The sequence below is a fragment of the Nelumbo nucifera genome, chromosome 7 (genome assembly GCF_055504915.1).
Source record: "Nelumbo nucifera cultivar China Antique chromosome 7, China Antique-T2T, whole genome shotgun sequence".
Lineage (NCBI taxonomy): Eukaryota > Viridiplantae > Streptophyta > Magnoliopsida > Proteales > Nelumbonaceae > Nelumbo > Nelumbo nucifera.
This window is the reverse complement of record NC_142655.1, coordinates 33630-56837: the sequence shown is the minus strand read 5'-3', so window position 1 is coordinate 56837 and position 23208 is coordinate 33630. Positions and strand designations below refer to the sequence as shown.

The 23208-nt window shown below is 38.4% G+C and overlaps 1 protein-coding gene, 1 long non-coding RNA gene and 1 pseudogene across 3 annotated transcripts; 1 reads left to right on the top strand and 2 right to left on the bottom strand.

The window, feature by feature from the left end:
* The first annotated feature begins 11419 nt into the window (after positions 1 to 11419).
* On the top strand, positions 11420 to 17998 carry LOC104597790 (pentatricopeptide repeat-containing protein At5g56310). Its single transcript, XM_088890934.1, has 2 exons — positions 11420 to 13570; positions 17675 to 17998. Exon 1 carries the CDS (start codon positions 11602 to 11604, stop codon positions 13246 to 13248), a length of 1647 nt encoding a protein of 548 aa, XP_088747060.1. The 5' UTR covers positions 11420 to 11601; the 3' UTR covers positions 13249 to 13570; positions 17675 to 17998.
* On the bottom strand, positions 13577 to 22711 carry LOC104590832 (kinesin-like protein KIN-14B; annotated as a pseudogene). Its single transcript, XR_016078594.1, has 7 exons — positions 22311 to 22711; positions 22140 to 22223; positions 21625 to 21792; positions 20890 to 20996; positions 20438 to 20647; positions 15712 to 17247; positions 13577 to 15551 (listed from the first exon to the last, which is right to left on the bottom strand). The product of XR_016078594.1 is annotated as a kinesin-like protein KIN-14B (transcript).
* On the bottom strand, positions 18587 to 20036 carry LOC148790058 (uncharacterized). Its single transcript, XR_016078242.1, has 4 exons — positions 19939 to 20036; positions 19468 to 19683; positions 19121 to 19158; positions 18587 to 18652 (listed from the first exon to the last, which is right to left on the bottom strand). It is a non-coding gene; the product is annotated as an uncharacterized LOC148790058 (long non-coding RNA).
* Positions 22712 to 23208: the final 497 nt, after the last annotated feature.

Sequence of the window (23208 nt, the reverse complement as noted above, 5' to 3'; positions counted from 1 at the left end):
TACTTAGCCATTCCGATGATGAAGGCAAAGTACGAAAAGCGTAAGCAGCTCGGGTTTAAACCCTACCACACATAGCTCGTTTCAGTATGTTGATTGAACCAAAGAACAACCAACAAGTGTATGATTCAGGCACATATGATAATCACTTCGCTGCGCACCATAGAGATGCCTTAAATGATTAAGGGACAGTTCAAAATAACGAGTATCGAGAAGTCCTACTTCGGGTATGTAGCTCTAATAGCTCGGGTGTTGAGATCGCCTTAGCAATAATAAAGAGAGCACATCATACTTGGAAGAAAAAGAAGAAATTTCATTACCATAAAAAAAAGAAGATAAAGAAAAATAACAAGGCAATAACCGAGCTAGACAGCTTGGGAAAGTCTGACAATCAAAGGGCACAACCGCCCAACCAAAGATCTTTGCAAGACCAGGTTTAGGGTACCCGGGAACCATCAGAAGTCCAAGAAGACACTGCCAAAGCCTCAGGGATCCGCCTCCTCATCTTCGTCCTCCGGAGAGTCAGGCTCCTCTTCCTCCGCCTGGTCCGTTGTCTCGGGAGACATGCCCTTCATAGTGATGCTGTCAAGGTTGAGCCCAAAGAATTTCTTCTGAACCAACCACCGGCAGAGCTTAAACCCAGAACGGTACGAACTCGAGCTGTGTTCCACCTGGAGGTCGTGATATTCCTAGGAGTCCTTGAAATCCCAGACTGCCTTCTCTCATTCAGCCTCCACCATCTGGTCAAAATTCCGCGTTCGATCCAGAAGAGTAGACTCCAAGTCTCGCACCTGCTGCTAGAGGAGTTCCCTCTCCGTCACCACCCTCGATGACTCCTCCCTATAACGCTCGCTCTCTTCGGAAAGTCGGGAAATATGTGCCTCCTGGTCGCGGACGAGCAACTCCTGAGATTCACTCCCCTTGTGAGTGTGATGGAGCTCGCCCCGAGTCCGGTCGAGCTCGCCCTGGAGCTTCTGATTGGTAGTCCGCTGGTCGATGGTGTCGCCGCGGTGGATGCACGTCTGGAGGGCCATAGCATGGATGGCGGTATTCACATGCCAACAAAAGGAGGATCGAAAGACAGCAAAAGGAAGCAAAACGAGAGAAGGAAGGAAAGAATCACTTACCACCATGCAGTGAGAGGAGGCAAACACGGTGAGGTCATCGGGCTCCATTTCCCCCCACTTGGCGACCTTGTCGTTACAGATCGCCCTCTAGCTCTTCTGTCGAGCCACGACGTAATCATTCACCCCCTCCTAGTTCCCCACTGGGAACCGCGAATAAGGGAATGGCTGGAGAGGATTACGGGGAGTCACCCCCTGCCGTAGGAGCTCGCCCCCTTCGAAGCCAACCCCACTAGCTTCTTTGGGGGGAGGTGGCAGGATTTCAGGTGGCGGAGAGGATAAGACCGGCTCGGCCGATCCAAACTCGGTGCCCCCCGAGGGGGGAGTCCGATCGGAGCGCGACCTCTTCTCTCTGCGCCTCTGGTTGCTTGAAAGGAGGCGGCGCGAGTCGATACCAGACATGATGGCTGCCAAGAAGAAACCATGAAGTGTTAGTTCAGTAAGAACGAAGTATATATAAGCACAACGTTATGACAAGTACTACGTGACCTAAAAAGGCAACCTACCCGGGCTAAAGCTGACCTGCACGAGCTTCTCCTTGGTCAAGTAGTCCGAACAGAGGAAGCCTACCGATGCCCAGGACAACATCGTTTTCTGAGTATCGGGATCCAGCTCGACCCCGAAATCCTGGATGGAGCCCCTCCAAGAAGTAGGGAAGGGCCACCCTTCAAGGTTGCGGACCAAAAATTAATCTCGCTTCCAAGCAGGAATCTTTTTTGAAAGCTCATGCAAGAGCTTGTAGCCATGACGGGGAGAGAAGTAATAGAGACGCCTCTCCGGTGGAGCCCCGGGGGTGGCATTCTTTATACAGATGATAGCGGAAAAAATATCGAGATTCAAGGGAAGACAGTATTCCCAACACAAGGATATAGTCCCAACCATGTTCCGAATGACATTGGGATGGAGTTGATCGATAGTGACATTAAAGTGGTTTAGCACCTCCACTATCAAGGGGTGTAGGGGGAGACGCATGCCAGCTTCGAGCTGCTCCTGGTAAATGACTATCTCATTGGGACCATGCTCCCATGGAAAGTTACTAGTGGGAAGGCAGTAAAGGAGGTCCCTGGGGAGGTGGAAATAACTAATTAGGGACCTAAGTCTCCCCTCTGTCTGTGTCGGGCTCCCTTCCCCGGGAGGTGGAGGCTCCTTCTCCGTAGGCCTCCCTGGCCCCCGAAACCTGCTCCCAAGCTCCCCCCGAGCTCGAGGGAGCATCATTGTCCTGGTCACCGCCCTGGTGACGAATATGGTACGGATACCCCGACATGACTGACAATAACTATGACTCACCGGAAAGGACGAGGTGAAGTGAGTTGAGGAACTCGAGTAGACTTGACAAATGCGCGACCTCAGAATCCGAAGACAACAAGATGGCGTGAGGGAAAATGAGACCCAGAGGGCCCTCCTATTTATAGCCCCCGCGTCTTCGAATCAACGGCCCAGATTAAAGCGGATCCAACGGTTCACAGGCATACTGACCGCACGCCTTCTGAAAACTGAAAGTGATTGGCTGCACATCTTCCATGATTAAGGTAATGATGGCTGCACGATGTCCGAAGTTAAGAGCCACTTCTACACGTTTTGGGAATTCGAAAAGTCAGAAGATCTCCTAATTCTCGCGAATGCATTTAATGTGAGTAGTCAATCAAGTTTGAATTTCGGTCAAATCAGTCCGTCATACTTCATGAACTCCTCGCGCTAAGGCAACGCTCTCAGCTCGAGGAGTGGGGGGCAATTGATGGAGGATGATTTTGCCCGACCTACGAAATAGTGGCATGTGGATCTGACTCAGCACGAGCAGCATCTCAACATCGTGGCCTAATACGACTAAGTAACGAGCCCATAAAGCAGCTCGCTACGTCGTAGCTCACAAAAGAAGGAGCTCACCACAACGCGAGCTCCGGGTTCCCCGAGCTACCCCGAAAGGGATATTCCAAGGCAACTTTCGCTCGCGAGCTAGGGAAACCAGCTCGCTTGAGCCCCCAGGTAGATAAGTCATCCCAGGGACCAATTCTACTAAGGGTAACCCTAAAGCATTTCGAGCTCGCTACAAAGTAGCTCGTGTATGAGCAGCACGAGCATTCCTCAGGAAGCTCCATCTGACAGGCTGTACCGATTAGACTGCGCCACGTCCCTTAACCGACGACGTAGTCCCTATCCTTTTGATAGTTTGCAGCCACGTCTCTCAGCAGGCGGAGGCGCGCCTACCCTTTGGAGACGTGTCACTCACCCGGGCAAGGAGTACGTTGCAACGTCCACCTACACAGCGCTGGCAGGTAACGGCTGTGGCAGGGGCCAGTGGCGGTTACGCCCGATCTGACAAGAATGCCCCTATAAAAGCCCTCAGGGAAGAAGAGAAACTTCTTCTTCAGACTTCTAATCTCTCAAGCATAGTGAAAAAGTGCGACCTACACTCTTAGCTACCGCATACTTCTTTTCTCTTTCTCCTGCATTCTAACTTAAGCATCGGATTATTCCCACCGGGTAAAAATCCCCGAGAATCCTTCCTTTCCATCTTCTCAGGTGCCGTCCGTCGCCAACAAGGATCCAGTCAGCAGCCAGGTAGGAGTGCCCGGATCGTGCCGCATCAGTAATAATATCAAAATAAGAGGTAATGGATTGAATCCTAACCAATTTCATAAAATTGGGATTAGTTTATCGATTTTTTGGTTAAATCGAATTTTAGGTATTACGGTTCTTGAGCCCTGGGTACACTGTTTTTTGAGCGCTACATTTATGACTGTTAAATGAACGTTGAATGCCCATTTGGGAGGTCTCTCGAGGCAGGCTTCTATCAATCATTGTGTATTGGATATCTAAACCATGGTTTAAATATGAAGTTACCATGGCTGAATCACTACATCTCGCTTTTTACACATAAGTCCTCTTGGGCTGCAAGTCGGGCTGGGTTAGGTCTTGTTGAGCCCAACCTTAACCCAATCCTAAATTCTAAATCCCAACCCTAACCTTTACCAAACTCGGCTTTCAACCCGATCAACCCAATTCTAACCCTAACCCTAACTAAATTCCTTCAACCCTAATCCAATTGGGTTTGGGTTGGGCCCAACCCAACTTTCTTCCCATCCCTTAAAACCTCATAGAATTTCTCGATTTTAGATCTTAACTCAACTCTCACTACTTATATTAGTCCTATGTTTCGTTGATATTTATTTGTTGACGTTCTTTTTTTTTTTTTGTTCTTTTGCTACAAAATTCAGAAAAACAAGTGGCAGAAATGACTATAGTTTTTTATGAGTTATGACTTACGGTAGATCTTTCTTATGCGACAAATAAGATAGAGGAGATGAAGAATAAAATTTTCAAAAAACATAAAATAATGTTATTAAGGTTTTAGTCTTTCTTATTTGAATTAAGTGAAATGATTATCTTAAAAGAAATACATGATACTATATGGTGGGGGCTATACAAATATCATGCATCTAAGCAAATCAATGTATGTTATATATTACATATAACATATATTTTATATATGACATGTACTACAAAGTCATGTTCGAGTTGGGTCGGGTTGGCTAAGGGGTCAACCCTAACCCAACCCGAAGTAAAGTCGGGTTCATGAATTTCAACCCTAACCCTAATCCAAACATCAACCCGACCCAACCCAACCCAACTTTTTTGGGTTGGGTTCGGGCCAACTCGACCCAAGTTGAAAGCTTTAGTCCTCTCAAATTAGGAATGCAAATGGATCAGATGGGATTCAAATCAATGCATATTCAAATTTGATCTGATATTGTTCATGTCGGATCTGATTCGATTCAAAGATCCGATCGGATTTAATAGGACTCGATTTGAATTCGAATTTTATTGGTAAGTGAGATCTTTGGATCTGATTTGATCCGATTTGTTCTCTTTAAAAATTTATAAATTATTAAAAGAAAATTAAAATATACTAATTTAAATAAAGTAAAAACAGAAAATACAAGTATTTTTAAATTATTTTCATCATATATATACATGTTTTTTATAAAAAAATAAATAATATAACAATTTTATAAAATATAAGGTAAATTACAAAGACCCCCTATACTATGGGGTTTGTGACAAAGACCCCCTTATACTTTGTTTTGCGACAAAGACCCCCTATACTATGACCGTGAGACAAAGACCCCCTTCCGTTAGCTTTTCATTGAAATCCGTTGCAATATTTTTTAATCCCCATACTATTCTTATAATAACTATTCGGACAAGTAGAAGAAAAATACTATTCATCTTCCCTGTACACGAATACAAACGGTGGCAATACCTTCTACCTCAGATTCCTTCACATTTCTCTCTCTCTTTCACTCGACTAAATCAGTAGAGAAAGTGCGACATACCAATTAACTCTTCCCCTAAATAAAGTCATCACAGTTTTTACTTTGATGCTTAAGGCACTAATCAATTTTGAATTTCCGGTGACCTGAGTCAGAAATCTTACCATGTTTTCATCGTTTTCCGGGATGGGCACCTAGCAGCCTGGTGAACCATGTGTGGTCACCGTGAATTATTCAGACAAGACCGGCCTTGGATGCGATCTTTGCATAATCATCATCGAATTCGGGCCTTGCATTACTAGAGGAGGTCAGTGCGATCCTTGAGTTTTAAAGAAAGAATTCAATTATGCAATTGACCAGTATAAATAGAAAGTATACGAAAATGATATTACTACTTAAGAAAGGAAGGTGTTTCATAATTAATAAATAGAAAGTATTAGTCTACTACTACTTAAGAATGGTTTAGTAGAAACACTCCTCCCAAAGGTAAAAAAATTATCTGAAGGCAATTACGAATGTCTTTGTTACCAAGGGATAGTAAATACATGGGTGTTCTCCTTCTCTAGGCAATTACGAATGTCTTTCTTACTTTGATGCTTAAGGCACTTGTCTATCTTATGCAGCGAGGAAAACTCTAATTCAATCAACTTTGTAATTTGACTTGTTCATGGGCTGGGTAGCCCGGCCCGATCTGTTATTAAGTCAGGCTTGGTCATAATTTTAGGCATGTGGGTTTAGGCCTAAAGCACCAAGCCCGACTTTTTTTTGGGTCGGGCTCGGGCTTTCTTAAAAAAGTCCAATCCGAGCCCAAGCCCGACTTGATACAATATATTAAATAATAAAAATATATTTTATTTAATAAAAATATATATACACAATATTTTTTTGTTCTTCTTCTGTTTTTTTCCAAGTAATAGTGAAATTTTTATTATTTTTGAGTTTTAAAGGTTTTTAATATAAATAAAACACTTTTTTATTGAATAAAAAAGAAAAAAAAATTGTTTTCAAATTTCTGGCCGAGCTCAGGCTCGGGTCCGGGCTTCCGGCTTTATATGAGGGCCGGGCTTGGGTTCAAGACTTAGGCCCAGTGGTCAGGGCAGGCTCGGGCTTGGGCCAGAGTGTATTATGTTGATACATATACAGCCCGACCCAAACCCGACCCGACCCGACCCGACCCGATCCATGAACAAGTCTAATTGCAATCTATTCCTATGTATTATATGACAGTGACCGAATTCCCTTTGAAGACATTGAAAGAAATAGAAAAAAAAAATCCAACACAACTTTTGGTGGAAAGGTTCAAAAGAAACCAAAGGATTTAGGTGGGCCAGCCAGAATAAGCTAGCAACTTCAAGGAAGGATGGTGGTCTATGTTTTAAGAGAGCAGATATTCTAAACAAGGCTTTTTTGTGCAAGCTAGGCTGGAGGTTTCTCAAGGAACCCCAATCTCTTTGAGTAAAGGTTTTGAAAAGCAACTATCTCCACCAAAAGAAACTGATTCCTTATAGAGTTTATGCATCAACTTCTCCTATTTGGAAGTTTATCTGCAAGTCTCTGTGGTTGTTGTTTCCAAACCTAGGAGTTCAACTTAGTAGGTCCTCGAATCTCAGTGTGTGGAATTTTCCTTCGATTAGGAATGGTTTGGGTTTTCTAACCCCAATGGGTCCCCCATCCTAGAGGAGACTGTTATAGTGTAGTAAGTGATTTTGTTTTGGATTGGGATGAAATGGAACTCTCTCAATCTTTCTCTCTAGCAAAGGTGGAGTTGATACTCAATACCCATATTCACGGCTTCTTGTGTTAGGATGTGTTCATTTGGCTAGGCTCTAGTAATGGTAACTTCTCGATCAAGGACATGCATGCTCAACTATAGAATGAAATCAATGAACCGGTGGGTGAGTTTGTCAAACAGGTAATCCATAAGGTTTGGAAACTTCAAATTCCCCCAAAATTCAAACTGTTTCTTTGGAGATTGGCTAGGGGATTTGTGTCACAAAGAGTAGGTTATGCCAGCCTGGCCTTCCTTATGACCCTATGTGTCCATTCTATGGTTTAGAAAAAGAAAGTCCAGTTCACCTTTTCCTAACCTACTCCCTTTCGAAAGTTGTGCTTTTTGCTTCCCCTTGGGGTTTTAGGTTTGGGATGTCTAAAGACTGAAGTCTCTTCTCTGAATGATTTCTTTAAATATCTTGTAGACTCATTTAGGGATAGGGCAATTCTAAAAGGCATTATGAGTTGGCTTGCTATAGATTTTTTATTTTACTAGTAATTAAGCACATGCGTTGCACGTGAGAAATTTTTCTTCATATTAATTACTTGAATTTTAGATATATCATAGTTAAGATAGAATTGAAAATTAATAAAAGTAACAATATGATTAAAAATAAACTTAAATGCTTGTACCAAATAACAATTATTATTATTATTATTATATTTTGTATTCCATTTCTATCATAAATAAAAATAACTTTTATTTTAACAATTATTTTTGTTTAATATGATGAATATATAACATTAGAAATGTTTTCAAATGTTCTTGACAAAATTCTGTACATTTTCATTTTTTGGTGTTCTATCCTTTATTAAATATGTATTATTCAATTATGACACCATGTGTTTCTTAGAAAAGTTGGATCATTGACCCACCATCTAGAAAAGAAAATAACTTTGCTTTCAGATTAGTTTTAAATTAGGGAAAATTATAGTCAGAACTGGTTATACATTTAAAATTAAGCTACTGGTTAGTGTAAAAATCAACAAAACTCTGACAATGGACTCTACTTTTCAAATTATAAAAAAAACATTGCCATGTCATTAGAGGCTTATGTGGCTATTGCCAACATGGGGCTCTTGATCCATGTTGGACACAACAAAAGGCTTATACTGAAATTGCCCTTTAATGCTAGATGACTGGAAAATAAGAAAATGGTTTTTAGTTTCTCTCACTCACCCTCTCTCTCTCTCTCTCTCTAACTCACACACACACACACACACACACACACACACACACACACACACACACACACACACACACACTCTCAGAGTCATCTCTCTCTACTCAACGACTGTGTGGTTTGAAAATAAATAAAAATGGTTTTTGGTTTCTGTATTTACGTTTTCTCTATCAATTTTTCTCATTCTTTCTTTACCTATCGTTATCCCCCAATCTCTCTCTTTCTCTTTCTCGGTTAATCTCTCATTCACTTGTAATTTCTATCATTCTCCCTTAGTTTCTCTCACACTCATTCTCTTGTTCTTTTTTTTTTTAATTTTCTTATACACGTATATGGTATTAATTAGACCGTATAAAAGAACATGAGACCAAACTTGGTATAGTTCAAAATTCATTACACCAATTTGATAAAAGTTCATAAGAAACTACTAGCTATGAAATTTACACCAACTTGATAGAAATTTATAACTTGATTGTACAAGTGGTTGGTCCTTTTAGTTCTTTTATACGGTTTGATTAATATTATAAAAGTTTGTAAGAAAAATAAAAAAAATGAGAGAGGTAACGGGAGAAAGACTGAGGGAGAAGGACATATTAACCGAGATGGGGAGTGAGAAAGAAGAATGAGAGAGAGAGATTGAGGTTTTGATTTGGCTACATACCAAAGCTGAGAGAGTGAGAGATCGATAGATGACTACGAGAGTGAGAGAGAATGGAGGGAGATCGAGAGACAGAGGGAACAAGAGAGAAATTGAAAACCTATTTTCGGAATAGGCTTTTTTTTTGTGTCCAACATGGATTAAGAGTCCCATGTTGCCAACAACCACATAAGGCTCTAATGACATGGCAGGGTTTTTTATAATTTGAAATGTAGATTCGGCTATCAGAGTTTTGTTGGTTTTTGGACAAACCTACAACCTAATTTTAAATGTATAACCGGCTTTGACTATAATTTTCCCTTTAAATTATATTTCATTTACATTATATAAATAATTTTTACTTATCACACTAAATTTTTGTTTGTCTATGATATCATTTGACCCAAATCACTAACCCACACCAAAAAAAAAATAGTTTGATTTCTAGGTTGACATAAAATTTTGATTTACATTTCCATCATTGAAAATTTTTTTTCTTATGTATAATACTTATTTTTGTTCAATATAATGAATGCATAATATTAGATATGTACCCAATATTTTATTTTTTATAAATATATAACATTAGATATGTGCCAAAAAATTTCTCTATTTTTTTTTTAAATTTTTGTGATTCTTTGTATTTTTTATTTTTAAAAATTTTATTATTTGACTATAACATCAAGAGGCACTATTCAAAATTAACAGTCATTAACTATTAACTACCTTTTAATAGTCACAATTTTTGAAATTGTGACTATTCAATGAGCCTTTTTTGAACCAGCACCTTTCTCTACTCCATGACTATTTAGAAATTATTTAAGGAGCGTGAATCAATCAATTGCACACATAATTTTCGAAATTCATTTGGTCTTTCTCAGTTTGGTCTACTATTGTCTCACAGAAAGTTTTTTGAAAACTCTTCAACTTTACTGGTTGTAGATTCTCACCCAAGGCTCTGTTGTATCCTGGGAACGGATTTGCTTGTAAGTTGTAACTCAATAACAAAGTCAATGGAGCTGAGTGAGGGTAAATAACGTTCTAAAGACAGTGTTTCCAGACACACCTTAGAGCTTCTCCTCCAAGTTCCAGTGACCCCAATTTCCAATAATAAGTTTATCCTTTTTTTTTTTTTCTAATATGCATTTCTCATTTAGGATTCCCATTAACGTTTGAACAACTTAAGTTCACACTTTTTTTACGTGGTTTGTGCTGATGCTTTGGTTCCTAAATCCTAAATAGTTTAACAACCTTAATCAATTTAGTGATAACCATGTTCTTTCCCATGTTTTGCCCCTATCTAATAGGCAAAGAATCAGACAATTGAGTAATTTCTAGGTTTGTTAATAGATTCTGCTTGACTTTCATTCTATGTTTTAATAGAACCATCCTCTGATTCCTTAATTTCTTTTGTTTGTTTCCGGCAAAGGGGGTGGACTAGGTTGGGTTGCTATACATTTTTAGTTATTTTGGGTGTGTTAGATAGAGATTTATTTCTAGTCATTGTGTTTGGATGTGAAAGGTAGGCAGGTACTGTTTCGCTAGTGTGTATACAATGCCATGAAGGTGGGGTTTCCCTTTCCAGCTGATCCAATTGCTAGATCGCCCAAACAGTTTGGTTAACTTTTTTCTTACGTTTTAATTTTTAAGTCAGGGGTTCAATTTTCTGATTTAGAAAGAATTAGAAATTCTTGAACTCTAGAAACAGATGCATGCCGATGTTGTCGAGATCGATTTTGTGCTTTCCATAAAAAAGACCACCGGGAAAGAAGTGATTGTAGAATTTTCCATCATATTTATTGGATTCCCGATGGGTTTGCAATTGTTCATCATTACTTTGGTTCAATCTTAATTACCAAGGAAGAAGATGATGAATAATATTTCGAAGAATAATTTTAACATTTTAAAAATTTTTAAATAACACATGTCATCACGTGATATACATTATTGACGATTAATTAAACAATAAATACTAAATTGGCATATTTTAAAAGTTTAAGTACTAGATTGATACATTTTAAAATTCATGGACCAAAATGAAATTAAGTCCAAAATACCTTAATTTTTTAAAATTTTTAATGTATTATCCTCTATGGGCAAATTGAGGATTTTAAAACATTTAAAATATCACATCATCAAGGGCTCTGATATGCTACTCACTACTTATTCTCACATTTCAATCCAAAGGACATAACAGTTGCGCATTAGGATATCTTCCTTTTCATTAAGATATTCCCAATACACGGCATCAATGTTCGGTTAGTATAGATGTGGGAGCAAGTAGTGGGTAATGAGTGCTCATCAATTGTCCTCGATTACCATCGATCACATGTGCGCCTCAAGACCCTACAAACACCCCACATGCACATCTCAACGTGCATTCGAAATGAAGTTGTGAGTGAGATGTTACCAATATACGGTTGAGATATGCTGTGGGGCGTCCTTAATGGGGGCTTCCAAGGTCACCGGGAATTCGGGATTTCGGGAGCAAAAGAAAAAGAAGAGAAGTTAAAATTTATCATCCCGAAAGCTCACATGGAATGAAATTTCCGAAATGATTAAGTTTTTCCTTTTCTGGTAACAAATTTCCGAAATGTCAAACCTAGTCTAGAAGACAAATGCTCAGATCTTTCCCTCTGCGTTTTTCTCTATCTTCTTTCAGAGAGAACCTCCATACATGCTTAGACCGAGGTTTTATTTCCTTGTTGAGCCAGTGCTCAAACTTCAGACACATAATTCAAATTCATGGGTTCATGGTTCCAAGAGGGTTCGATCAGGACAATCTTCTTCTCAGTAAATTCGTCGAAACATGCTCCATCTTGAGTTTCAAGGATTATGGGTATTTGGTTTTCACCCTTAAAACACAACCAGATGTTTATCTATATAACACCATGATCAAGAGTCTCTCTCAAACCGACTCTGCTAAAGAGGCTATCTTTTTATTCAATAGAATTCAAATCATGGGCTTTCGACCCGATACTTATTCTTTTCCGTTTGCATTGAAGGCTGTGGTTCACCTGTCTGCTATTGAAGCAGGAAAGGAGATTCATGGTCAGACAATTCGAACAGGGTTAGATTCTAATGTTCATGTGGTGACTGGTCTAATTCAGATGTATTCGTCTTGTGGACAGATACATGATGCCCGGAAGCTATTTGATGGGATGCCCTTTAGAGATGTTGTCTCATGGAATGCAATGGTTGCCGGTTACGCAAAGGTTGGCGACGTTGACAACGCAAGGGTTCTGTTTGAGCGCATGCCTGAGAGGAATGTCATCTCCTGGACAGCAGTTATTGCGGGTTATTCTCAGGTGAACAGACCAAATGAGGCAATAGAAGTCTTTAGGAGAATGCAGCTTGAGGATGTAGAGCCAGATGAAATTGCAATGTTGGCTGTTCTCTCCGCTTGTTCCCATCTGGGTGCTCTTGAGCTGGGGGAGTGGATCCATAACTATATTGATAAACGTGGACTGTACAAGATAATTCCTCTTACCAATTCTCTCATAGACATGTATGCTAAGTCAGGAAACATACAAAAGGCTATAGAAGTATTTGAAAACATGAAGCATAGGAGTGTTATTACTTGGACTACAATGATTGCGGGGCTAGCTCTACATGGACTTGGTAGAGAAGCCCTTGAAATGTTCTCTCGCATGGAAAGAGCAAGAGTTAAGCCAAATGAAGTCACTTTTATTGCCGTTTTATCTGCTTGTAGCCATATTGGATTGGTTGACGTAGGTCGCTGGCATTTTAATTGCATGAGCTCGCGTTATCAGATCACACCAAAGATTGAACACTATGGGTGTATGGTTGATCTTCTTGGCCGTGCTGGTTATCTTCAGGAGGCACTGGAACTAGTTCGGAAAATGCCATTTGAAGCAAATGGAGCTATATGGGGTTCTCTTCTAGCTGCTTCTAGAATCCATGGTGATGTTGAACTCGGGGAATGCGCTTTGTGGCATCTCATTGAGGTCGAGCCTGACAACAGTGGCAACTACACACTTCTATCTAATATATACGCAGCCCTTGGGAGGTGGCATGAAGTCGGATTGGTTAGGAAGATGATGAGAGATAAAGGAGTAAAAAAGATGCCAGGTGGAAGTTCCATCGAAGTGAACAACAGAGTCCATGAATTTGTTGCTGGAGACAAGTCACATCCACAGTCTGAATGGATATATAAAGTACTTTATGAGATTAACAAGATATTAAAGATGACAGGATATGTCCCAAAGGAATGCAAGGGGTTACTTGACCATGATGAGGAATGAGGAAACAATTATGCGTCGTCTGACCGGCTGGGCTGCTATAATTTGTATAAGGAATCTAACTTATACTTGGAAATCTAAAGGATTTTTCTTTTTAATTTTTTTATTTGGGGTGGTGGGGCTGAGAAAATGGTTTCTCTTGAATCAAACGCCACAGGTGAATCGGGTGATCAAATTTAAGAGTTCTTTCGACTGTTCAGACTGCCTGGATCTGAAAGCTAGACTTTACTGGGTCTCTTGCTATATGATATTATCTCTAATGGATTTGATGTTACAAGTGATGGACCTTTAGTGCATGAAGGTTCTCAAAGACAAACTCTATCAGGTACGTAGTTAGATTGAAATGTTCAATGCTAGGCGTAGATATATAAGTTTATCTCTAAACAATAAATTAAATAACTAATTGATTAGATGACAACTTACACCCGATTTTCATAGAAGATGAAAATGTTTTTGAATAACCTTCTGGTTCAGAGGAGACACACATAAAATAGAGGGATTACGATCCTTATATTTTTAACTCCACATACTCTTATCAACCTGAAATGGGTTATATACTCATATCAATATTGTAAAGATGGCATAATTACTTATTTGCCCCCACTACCTAGTTGGTGGCCTAGGAAATAGGCCTTTAAAACGCCTAGGCAGTTGACGTCACCCATGCAATGCTTCTCTGTTTTTAACAAAAAAAACCTGTACTGATGTGGCCATTATGCTTGTAAGGAATTTTAACATGTAAGAAATTTCTCGCAAAGATGGCATATTCCATTATTTTCATGGTTTGACATGATAATTTTTTCTTTGCTGGCTTGGTAATAAGTCTATCTCTGTCCACTGCAGAAATAAGAGCTAATTTCAGCTGTTTAGGAGACAAATAAAATGGCACATTCATGTACCACCAACTGCCTAAATCCTCCTTACGCCATACTGTTTTTGGGAACATAATAGTAGAAGCAAAGCATATGTAGTTACACATCCGTTAATGTTTGAAATAAATCCAATGCATATTGACATGAGCCAGCAAGGCAACCAAAAGTTGTGCAGCTCTTGCATGTCCAACTTGTAGGCTTGTAGCAGAGTAACCTTAGTCATACAGTTGTTTTGGTTGCATTGACTACTTTCTTTAATTTTCATCATCCAAACATTTTTTAATATGATCTTGCAATCTATATCTATTTCCAATAAGCGTTTTTGTTTAATACAAGGACAATATGGTTGTTATAAGAAGCTGTTGTGCAAACACTATGGCAGAACTTCTATTTTGTGTTTGATTATGTTGCCACTATGCACTGTTTCTTATCTTGCTGATGCATGCCTTTTGTAGCTTGATGGAATACAAAACCGGTAACATATCTTTGCATATATCATATATTCATATATGGCACGCCAATATGATGAACCTTCTTTTTATGGGTCTAGGCTCCATTTTTTTGTCGATAACTGGAAATTTTATTGATTAATTAAAAGGATACATGTCTTGCATGCTTGATTCTATTCACCAAGGGATTTTCCACTTTTAGTTTAAATCATCTGATAGCTGAGCAACCCTCCTATATGTGGCCATTCATCAAAGTTCATATTGTTTTGGTAATTTTGACTTTAGTCCATTTAAGAGGTGGCCATCAATTTGGTGGAGCAGCCTTGGACACAAGATTTTATAAATAATTTTAACATGATCTAATTGCTAATAAAATAAAATATATTTTTTAGAGAGGAAACCAATAAAAGTTTATTCAAACAAAAGAGGGAATGTGCATTAAGGCCTTACAACTGAGCATATCTAGACCCCTCATTCATAATAAGTGTGAGGGCATCGGGGAACTCTATTTAGGTACAACTAATGCTCTTTTACAAACAACTTTGATAAAGTTAGCAATTCTATTTGCTTCACTAGGGGTGTAACTAAAATGGATTTAATTTAAGGTACATTAATGCTCAGTAAAGAAGTTTTGCCTGAGAATACAATGTCTTGTGTTCAAGCCTTTATAGTTTTACTTCTTTCTTATGCTTGCCTTTTTACCTCTCTTTTATCTTGTACAAATATCTACATGTTGGAGCTAACAAAGTTCATACAGTCAAGGCTGTTCAACCCAAGGAAACCTCATAAAAGAAACAAGTAAAATGATTGTTAATGTCCTAAGGCAATTTCTATGGCCTGACTTCATGTTGTGTCCCATGAAAGCTCCTTTAGAGAGTCAACCCATAGAAGAAGTCATGGTTGAGTCCTAAGATTTGAACTCCCAATCCCAGAAGAGCACCGGCACATATGATCTGAATTTTTTGTCGGAGAAGGTGATATATCCCTAACCAGAAAACAAGAACTGATTGTAAGATGATACAGAGTGCTCCAATGGATGGAAACCATTATATACTATTGTTTAATTGGTGCATCATATCTTAAGAGAAACACATTGTAGAAACTGTACAAGATAAGAGGAAAAACATATATTTTTGAGTTCTCACCTAGCATGTGTATTTTCTCTGAGGACCCAAAGGAGATCCGTGCAAGATTTTGGTCTGCAAGACTTGGGTCCCTAAATAAAGCTCTTTGTGATTTCATTGTGGATAAGAAATGCCTAGTGTTAGTTTCCATGTATTGAGGAGAGGCACATGAATTTCCATTCTCGTTATCTTCACTCTTCATTCTATCATCGGATGAGATAGCTTCTGTTTGGATCTTTTCCTCCCTCCATCCAGGGCAGGCCAAAGCATCATTGCAAGTTTCATTAGGCTGCCTTTGAATTTCTGGTTCCAATTTGGAATATAGAACCTGATCATGGGACTCTTCTTTCAAGTGAATCATATTATTCCACATTTTAAATGGTGAGTAGTTACACTGACTGTCCTTGCACATAGAATCTTTTGATGAATTGTGTCCATCTACCTGCTTAATGGATGTTCCATATACCCTATAGTCCTCGCCCTGGTTCAACCTATCATACACCACAACAGCTAGAGTAGGGATGCATTCATCTTTTTTTGTGAAACCATCTTTTGAATCCCATGTTTCTTCCATCACCTTATTGTCGGTTATGTAAGATGTAGAAGTGGGGTTGCAGCTGGAGTCATCAATCACAAAATCATCCAATTTACTTGGTGTTTCATCAACTACTACCCCGATAGTAGTCTTTCCAGCTGCCCCTGAATTATCCAGTTTCTTGATACTATCATTTTTGAGGAACTTTTTCTTTGGAAAGTTATGATTACAGCCTTTTTCATGTTGTAATGTCTCTCCCTTGTTTTGTCCATCACACCTGCTTTTCTTCTCTGGAATAGGAATAGCTATCACCTGTTTACCCTGATGAATGTATGTGGAAGTAGTGGGTTTATTCTTCTGCACATGAATCCAATTTTTCATGGTTAGGCCTCTCTTGGAATCAGTTCTATTCTCTTTTCTATTCGCATATTCCACGTTACTTTTATGGATATGGTCAGTTGTTGAGCGAGACAAATTCATTGGTGGTTCTTCCTGTTCTGGGAAAACAACCATTTTGATGTCACATTCTGATGCATCTTGACTGTATTCTGTTTCATTGTCTCCACTATTCATATCTAGATTCAATAAACAGCTAGTCTTGGAAGTACTGCATATGGAGCTGTATTCTGAAATGGAGCGGGCTATAGTCTCAGCATAAACAGATGAAGATCTTTTCCTTCCAGGGAGTGCATGCTTCTTCATAAAATCTTTGAAGTTTGGTTATCTGTGCCAGATTTCCTTCTACTGCAAATGGTTGGCCTCATAAATCTTGGCAGTTTTATTGAGGGATCTGCTATAACATCTCTATTGTTGTGCTTATCCATATCCATGTTAGAAAGTGGCAATTCATTATACAGATGCAAGGCCTCCAAGTTCTCATCATATGATGTTGTCCTTATAAGATGTTCTAATCTTTCTTCTAGCTTCTTGATATTCCTTTTAATGGCTTGACCCTCGTATTCAAGCTCATTCACCTTCTGTAGCAGTGTGGTCATTTCAATTTCCTTCTTGGCTTGTATTTCCTGTTTTCATTTTCAGTGGTTAGGAAGGGATTGAAAAAGTCCAGACTAACAACATACATCTTATTCGTTCCTATGCTAGTGAGGAGATGAAGCTCCTGCAATGCAATCCTTGCAATACTATCATTTGACTCTTAGTTGTTATTAAAGATGAATTTTTAGCTTCTTTTGGGAATATATATTTAGAGGTTTTGTTTTTAAGGTCCTAAGAAACTTAAGTCTCCTGGCCTATAAGAGAGATAAAATCTCTACTATGGTACAATAGATGCGTTTAAGTATTACAAGGGTTCTTGCTATAAGTGAGACCAGTTTTTAGAAAGCACACCTAAAATTACAGGTGAAGCTCATTTATAGGGTATGCTGCACTTGAACCCAGCTGTACCTCATCTGCCTTTTTGTTTTAATTAACCTTGAATCTGATGTTAAATAGGTGTGGAAAGTGGTACCGGATGCAGTTGTGTGGGCCTTTTGGGGAGAAAGGAATGCATATATTTTTGAAAACAAGGCTATGGAAGGTGTCTTGGTCACTAAGAAGATCATAGGGATGTTGCTGTCTTGAGCGGCTAGGTATGATGTATTTAAAGGAAGATCCTCTAGCACTTTTTTGACTCCGATTCTCTTTTCTTGTAAACAGAATGTGATACAGAAGCAAATCTTTGTAAATTCCCAATGTGTAGCCTCTTGTTGTACATGGATCTTTTTGATTAATACAATTATATACTTCACCTTTTCTCAAACATAAAAAAAATGATGTTAAATAGGTAACTAACTGTATTTAAGTTGTTCCTATGATATTTAACATTTAATGGTTTTGTCAATGTAGGACTTAAATATACAAGGCAACAATCTTTGTGTTAATAACACAGTCCTCTAATCAATCGAACTAATAGCTTTTTTTATTTTTTATTTTCCTTTATTTTAAGTGGTGACTCAATTCATTCTGACAAGTGTCTTCCCTTGTGCCTTAGGGTCAATTCCTTCCACTTTAAATGCTTCTGCCTTTTAAAACAATGGATGAGACTGACATTTTCTTTTCTTTCTGTAAATTGTATTCACAGATTTAATGATATTCCATTTCCTTTTCTTTTTTCTCCTTTATCTGTTTCTTTAGTTTATATACATTAATAATTTATACCACATATATTTTCTTCTATTCCTGTTAAAGGAAATTTTAAAATGATGAATAAAACATTATAGTCAAAGGCTCATGACTAACATTTTTTTTTCCAGAACCTTTCTTTTGACTTGCCAACTGTTTAGTAGAGACTGAGTCAGGTGCCAATTTTTGTGCTATAGAAATAAATAGATATTTCATGAAGTAATCATGGTGGGAGTTTAAGTGGTGACTCACATAGATCTTCTTCTTTGGGACTAACATGGACAAGCATTAGTGTTTTTGAATCCTCCCCTGAAAACAAGAGGGCACAATATTTAAGTGTAGAGGAAGACAGGAAAGACTCAGCCTTGCTACTAAATTCTACCATCCATGCACAGGGAGAGTTTATGGGCATACTTTGGTCAATCACCTGACAAGGCAATCAAAGCCATATGATGCCTAAGCCTTTTCTTTTTTTCTTTTGTTCTTTTTCTCCCACTCAGAAACAAGTAATCCATACTTATTTTCTTCAGACATCCAGAAGGTATGGCTTGGTAAGATCCCTCTGGTAGCATTGCTAGAATGGGGGGATGAACAGCCTGGTCTCCGTGCCACATATATGGCACAAGTTATCAGGATGATTTGCTCCTGTCCTCCCCTTCTGAGGGCAAGCATTTTGTTAAGAAAACTTAATAGAATGATTCAAGCTAACAGGTTTGCAAATGAATAAAAAATGGGAAAAAAAGGAAGAAAATATGGAGCTGAGAGAGGTATTGTTACCAAGAGAATCTCTGAGAACTTGAGTCAGCTTGCTATTCCTATGAGAAGTGAAAAGTTGAATTAATATTTTATAGCTAGATGCTGAAGGATCAATCAGTTGAACATATTTTGAAGATAACATCGTTTTGCAAAAATAACATCAATCAGTTAAACATTGAAAAATAAAACCCTACTTATAACATTTAAAATTCAGTTTCTTGTCATCCCATTGTTGGCTCTATCTAATCAATGTAAAAAGATCTGCTTCAATGGAGAACAGGCATTTGAAGCCTTTTATATTGAACTAATCAAACTGAATAAATTCCAAGACAGTCTACAAGTTAGAATTGTTTCACACTTGTAGTTACCTGTAAGGTATATGGGATTTTCGTCTCTGGAGTGCACTAATGACATCTCCTAAAGCAGAGAGTGATAGATTGATGGCTTTCCCTTCTTCAAGTCTTCTCCCCCATGCCTTTGTCTTTAGTACACGCTCACTTCCACCCAGATCAACCATCCATATTTTATTCATTTCTCTTCGTCTCTCAGGAGCATTTGAACAAGTCAGTGATATACGGATCAAGCTGTTTGGGGGGGGGGGGGGGGGGGGGAAGAAAAAATCAAAAACTTGACTCAAATTAAAACAGCTTACTATCTGCTGATTACTGTCCATGTTCAAGATTCTGATAAGTTTTGATTGGTAAATTAATTGTTGGTTTCCTAAGCTGGGTATGACTTCTCTCAGGCCCTATTTAACTAAGTTGATGCTTTCAATTAAGAACTCCATCATGGAGTTCTATATGCTGCCTAGAATTACAATTTTCAGGGAAGGAAGTTACCAGTGAGATCTGGTTGAAGTAAGGTTGGAATTTGTAGAAGCAGTTGATCTGAACCGACTCCCCAATTTGTACAGCCTTATTGCTTGGTTAATATTACTGCGGGAATAAAGAAAACAAACTTAAAATGTTAATTAATGGGAATATAAAGTGCTATTTAAATTGTACAGTATTGTTTTTGCAACTTTCATAAGCCAGATTTATCTCTAAGCATATGGAAGCAACATAAACATAAATTCTTAAAAAACCACAGTACTGAGCCTTCTAAAAAACAGAAAACTTTTGAGTCATATCATTTCTACATCCGAGTATCAGACACAAGCACAGGTGAGTTTTTCATAGCAATCTATTTCAGAACTACGAACTTTTCCCGTTTTGTCACATGCACACATAGGAGTTCTATCTCAGGTAATTTATATTTAGGATCAGGACCAGATTATCAATTTTAAAACATACCACATAAACTAAAGGACCATGTGGCTTACATTAAAAAAAATCATCAGAATGGAGAAGTGAAGGAAACTAAAACTCACCATTTTGTAATGGGGTCTGTTGATTTGTTCATCTGAGGGACTAACAAATCCCTGAGACTACCCATGTAAATCTCAAGCATACTGAAAGTAAGGAGAAATGAGTGGCTCGTATCCTCCACCTGCTTAAAGAGTGCTTCAATTGCACGGGGTACAACACCTGGGGAATCTGGTTTACCTTCCTAAAATGTTTATGCAAAGGCTCAACAATTAGAAGTTGTAACAGTTAAATATCATTGGGTCCTCCTAAATCTTCATTACTCATTAGCTTGTCAAACTATAAAAACAAGACTCAGGCAGGTCGACTCCATGGTTCTTATGCGTCTCTTGCCCAAATTATGATTAGTATTTCCAAATATTTTTCAACTAGAATATGATGAAAGCATGATAAAGACATTTGTTCATCCAGTAAGAGAATCCTGACCATAGTAAAGGATTTTCCAGTGCCTGTCTGCCCATATGCAAAGATGCACACATTATAGCCATCTATTACAGACTTGATCACTGGCTCGATCTCTGAAAATACTTCATCTGAGAGCATGAAAAACAATCTGATTCAGTGAGGTATGACCACAAAAATTAAACATATGCAATTATGGTTGCAAACTGAACATCCAGATAAGCTATATATTGTCCTGATCCCATTAAAGGGGCGTTCTTTTTTCGGATTTTGAGAGGGGGGAAAGATGGTCAATGGGATTTTGGTTCCCATTGACCAAGAACCCCATGTTTTTTTTTCAGATTTATGTGGGGACCAGGGAAAGTTTATTTTCCTGGGTACCACTTACCTGTGTAAGTGATACCCATCTCCTAGGTGGGTAAATAACTTTTCCACCTAGAGGGAAAGTTGCCAACACTTGAATGGGACAAAAATGCCCCTTTTAATAATGGATTTTTATGGCTAAAATGGTCATTACCTTATTTACATGAGAAATAAAAGAACATGGGTAAATGCACTTACCCGGGTAAGTGTTTCCCAGAAAAAACTTATCCAGGTAACTACATTTACCCGGGTAAGTAACTTACCGAAAAGCGAACAGGCCCTAAGAACAATTCGTTATCATCATAATCAGAGTCTAATTGGACTGGAAGCTGGGAATTTATGTATATCATAAAAAGAAAAAGAAAACATAGAATTTGGTGAACCGATGAAGAGCACCTTGTGATGAACCCTGGTGGAAAACCTTGTCAAAACTGTAACTTTTGTTCTTGTTGTTATCAAGTTTCAGAACCACATTACTGGAATCTGATGCCACAACATGCCCCAGATAGCCAGATTTCTCCTCCGTGATAATGGGTCTTATGCGACAAAATACACGAATATTCCCTGCAATTATGAAATGAATTGAATGTGCAGCTGGAACTTCTTCAATATTCTCCATTGGTACATATTACAAGTATTGAGGTTGTAATGACTTGCTATAAACACCATAGCTTAAAATTAATGGTGCAACTTTTTTTTCCAGAGAACCTCTTTTAGTCCACTGTTCCTAGTTAAAACAGATGATTTCAATTTGTTCTTGGAATTCGGGAAGGCAAGGTGTTTCATAGTCATTCATGTGCACAACATCTTACCATATCATTTAGCACACTGAAGAAATTTTCAACTTTCATTCTTTTTTTAGACTAGTATGGACAAGTTTTTACTCGTCATTTAGAGATAGCATGTCTAACCTTTAATGTCTAAGATTTCATTCAGGGCATGCCTCCTTTGCAAGTTCAACTGGCTTAGATGAGTATTTAAGACAGAAAGTTCATCTGTTAACAGGAAAAGAAAGTGAAAGAGGAGGTAGAATAATGATTAGGAAGCAATAAATGAGATTCCAAATAAACTAAGGATCCCACCTTTAATTTTAGAAACTTCTTTGCCCACATCAATATCTTCTTTCTCAGAGGAACCTTTACCATCAAAGTTAAGGCATTTCACCTGTGAGTCACTGGATGGTTCTTTAGATGTTAAATCTTTAATATTACTAGTAGTCCCCACTTCAGCATCATTGCTCTCAAATGAACTCTTTGTATTATAGTCTGGATATTTTGTCTGAGAGCCTTTGTGTGGTTCTTCAGATGGCAAATCCTTGATGATATTACATACAGAATCAGCCCAACTAGATGTTAGATGTGTCTTTAACCCCAGAAGAGAGTTGATAGATTTGGCTAGGCTTTGCCCTGATCTTCTTGACTCCATAGCATTCAAAGGGATTCCCGTTTGCTCTATTCCATGTCTAAGCACTGCAAATAAAGCCTTCACATGCGACAAAGGGAAGGAATTTCAATAAACTACTTAGACACTATTTCATGATTTGTTGGGGGAAGGGGTCTGCTAAGTCAGTTAAGATGTTCAAACATAAGACTAAGAGGATAGAAAGAGGAATTCATCAATAAACATACAGTTCAATAGAATGAGAATTGAGATTTTACTGTTTTAATATTAATAGATGCACCAAAGTAGGATAAAAAATTCCTTGTTTTGAGATTATAATGACAAAGATAAGATTAAAGGAACTGCATCTGGATGGTACTCATAATTGGTTTCTCTGGAGCAAAACGATAGAAATCTATTAAGATAACAAATGCAAATAAGTGGACTTCTGCTTTTGTTTGACATGGCCGAACTGCTAGAGCTGAGATAACAAAGAAGATAAAAGAAATACTTGTTTCATGGTGCATTGCAGAATTAAACAAATCGGTTGAAGCTCCGTTACAGGAGAAGAAAAAAAAGTAACTTGGAATGCGGCTTAGG